Consider the following 3,238-nt stretch of genomic DNA (forward strand, 5'->3'; position numbering starts at 1 on the left):
TGTTACCTCTCCAGAGAGAGACGACACCCTCCTCACCAGCAGTGCGGCGGAAGCAGTCGACAATGCCGTGTATTTTCCTGTCAAGACGGCCAGACTTCAACATCTCATCCTGCAGGTCGAATAAGTTAATGGATTGCGCTTTTTTTTTAGATGGGAGCGCACGATCAATCCAGCGTTCGATTTCAACTCGATCGAATTGCGCGGAGCATCGTATGGGATGGTCATACCTGGTTCTGGATCAAGAGCTTGATACGCTCAATAGGAGCAGCAGCGGTCTTCGAGACGGCGGCGGAGACACCACCCACTGCGACAAAAGATTAGCCCAGTTCACCATCGGTGAAAATTTTTGCCAATCGCCTGGTTGTCATGATGACAATAGTTCAAGCGCTTATGACCTAAAGATCAAAGATAACAATTTTTCACATACTCATGAAGTCGACCACGAATCCCTGCAAATGCGAAACGGCATAGTTAGCATCAAAACGTCCAAAGGTCACCCGTGACGAACGAGATTGTTCTCAAGCCCCCCAGCCGCCCATTGACAGTGGAATGCTCTTCCAATGGAGGAAAAGCTATTCCAAGGGACTCAAATGGAGGTCTTTTTCGGCGAGTTGATGGAGGATCAAAGGGTACTTACGGGCATGCCCATGAAGGACTTGTCCTTCTGGTTAGCAGCCATTGTGACTTATTTTTTTCTGTACTAGCTAAAGTAAAGAAAGGAGGGGAGAGGGTTGGACGAGAGCGAAGGCGGAGACGGGTGTCTGTACAGACGAGGATGGAGGAAGAAAGAGGCTGGATGGGAGGAGAAGAGAAGAGGAGAGAAGAGGAAGAAGGAGAAGAAATAATGAAAAATTTGGTATTTTGGGCAAGGGAGCGAAAAATCAGCCAGCGCTAAGCCGCTTTGGGCGCCACGGCCAATGTAACCGACATCTCCCGAACATCCGCCCAGCAGAGCGTCGCGATGGCGGTTGCTGCAAGACTCGGGCTGCTCCACCGCGGATGCTGCGTGTGATTTGCCATCCCGTTCAAGGATTTTACACTTTTGCGCTCTTTGCCTCTGGTGCCTGAGGATTTGGAGGAGAAAGATGGAGTCCTGACGCTAAGCTACCCGGTTCCCCATGGTCTGAAGCTCGGTTAACTTCGCTCGGTGCGATGAGACCGTGAATAAAATCCAAAAATTTTCCATAGAGAACTGTCTCCATGGTAAATGGCTTGTGGTCAAATCCGCACTCGACGGTGCTTTTACAGATTTCGGAAACTGGGATCATCGGCTCTAATCTTAATGAAAACGCCATGCTTGATTATCGACAGAGGTTGGTATTTGTATAACTTGAATGACAAGAGAGCTGAATACACGTCTTTAACCTGATCCTGCACCTCAGTGCTTTTTGGACCTCTTTCTCTTTTTCTTCCCTTCCCGTATATCTACTTTCATCTCAGTATCGCCACTAGACGCCTTGACTACTCTGTCGGTGGAGGCTTCTGGCTCCGCTTCGGCCATGATTGGCATCTGCGGTCCATTCTCATCACCAAATGTCTCCTTTCGCCATTGCCGCAGTCTCGCCTTTTTCCCCAGCTTCTTTTGGTCGCGCTTCTTTTTGTCGGGTGCCCGGAACGTGGCAAGTTTCTTCAGCCCGGCGAATTGGTTGAGCTGGCTGTCGTCTGCCATAAGGATATCTTGAGGCGTAAGCCCAAAGCTGGATGGTGAAGTCTCCCGGTAGCGGAAGGTACCAGAGAACTTCTTGGATGAACCCGGTAGCAATGTCGCGTCCAGATCCAGGTTCCGGTCAACGACCTGCTCAATCTTTCTTCGTTCAAGTTTCGACTCCTTTTGCTTTTGCTTCTTGTCCTGTAATCGCTTTCTCTTAGCGCCCTTGTGGTCCGCCTCGCCAGCCTCATCCGTGTCGTCAGCGGCTGCCGATATATCAACGCCATCATCTTCATCTTCAAAATCTGGTACTATATCTTTGATATCAATATCATCATCCCAAGTAGGCTTCTTCAAGCGTCGTTTTGTGGACCCTTCGGCCCCATCGCTGCCACTGTCGCCGGCCTCTTCAGCCGCATAATAAGAGTCTCCGAACCGCTTGGCCATCTCCTCCTCCCATTGCTTATCATCCCATTTGTCGTCAAGGAATCGTGCCCAATCTTCATCTTTGAAAGAGTCCGCCCGAACGCCTGCGGATTTCTTGATTTTCGCAACCTTCTCTTCAAGCTCTTCAATCTTCAGTTTGCGCAAACGAGCACGCTCTTCATCACGCTGTCGCTTTTCCTCTTCCTTCTTCAGTCGTTCGGCGTCTCGCTTCCGTTTTCTGCCACTTGGCTCTTCTCTCCTGACTGAGAATTTGGACGTTGTATCTCTGGCATGGGTAACTAGAGCTTCATTGAGCTTATTAGGATCCTCAAACCGGAGATTATACGCTTCTTCAAATGCTTCAGCTTTCGCTTCCTCCTCGTCGTCGTCTGATTCGAATGGTTGGAAATTAGCTCTTTCACTAGCAACCCACGCCCGAGAAGCCATGAAATTAGAAAGGAAGCTCTCCGGGTCTTTGTCGGCATCAGCGACGTCTTCTTCTGTGATCTGCTTTCTTTCCACAGCAGCAGTCTCTGGTTTTGATTTCCGAATAAGGAATCCGTCGTCATCGTCAACCCCATCATCTTCGTGGCTAGGCGCAGCTTCTCCATCTACAGCAGCGTGCATCTCCTTCACAATGGTGCGTTTCAGCTCTTCTTGTTCCTGCACATATGTTTTTGGGGTATCCTCCTCATTATCATCCCCATTTGCGCCCCGCAAAAGGTTCTCTCGGTGATAATCCCGTAGAAACATTGGCTTTTGTTCTTTTCGGCCCGTGGGTACATTTTCTTCATCCAATTTGGTATAAAATACCGCGTCAGTGTCGTAGACTCGAGGATCTTTGTTGCGAATCGCTTGAATTGTAGCCAGAATTTCCAAATCAACAGCCTCTGTAACCAATTCCGCTTCGTCGTCTTCCGTCTCCGATTCTGAGGAATCCTCAGGTTCGTCGTCCTGGCCGTCATCTTTGCTGGATCTTTGCTTATTCGTCGAGAATTTCGACTTTCCCAACTTTTCTTCCACTTCAAAATCTATAGCCATTGATTCTGCGGACATTAAAGCAACGGCAATTATCAGGTAACTCACACTGCTGACGCTCCTCCCGTTTCTTATTATACTCAATCGCCGGGCGGTATTCTTCGTAATTGCAAAGGCTTGCCCACC

At 49.2% G+C, this 3,238-nt stretch overlaps 2 protein-coding genes across 2 annotated transcripts in view; both read right to left on the minus strand.

The window, feature by feature from the left end:
* The window catches only part of UREG_02009 (ADP,ATP carrier protein), a gene marked incomplete at both ends in the record, with an annotated part of 1,607 nt that extends 928 nt beyond the window's left edge, over positions 1-679 (minus strand). The window contains 3 exons of the mRNA XM_002542447.1: positions 228-304; positions 428-449; positions 638-679. Coding sequence (XP_002542493.1) covers positions 228-304; positions 428-449; positions 638-679 — 141 coding nt within the window. The remainder of the gene's footprint in view (positions 1-227; positions 305-427; positions 450-637) is intronic.
* A 699-nt stretch (positions 680-1,378) lies between these two features.
* UREG_02010 (uncharacterized protein) lies at positions 1,379-3,115 on the minus strand (the record flags this gene model as incomplete). Its single annotated transcript, XM_002542448.1, has 1 exon — positions 1,379-3,115. One exon carries the CDS (start codon positions 3,113-3,115, stop codon positions 1,379-1,381), a length of 1,737 nt encoding a protein of 578 aa, XP_002542494.1.
* Between the last annotated feature and the right edge of the window lie 123 nt (positions 3,116-3,238).

Source organism: Uncinocarpus reesii, genomic scaffold (genome assembly GCF_000003515.1).
Source record: "Uncinocarpus reesii 1704 scaffold_1 genomic scaffold, whole genome shotgun sequence".
NCBI lineage: Eukaryota > Fungi > Ascomycota > Eurotiomycetes > Onygenales > Onygenaceae > Uncinocarpus > Uncinocarpus reesii.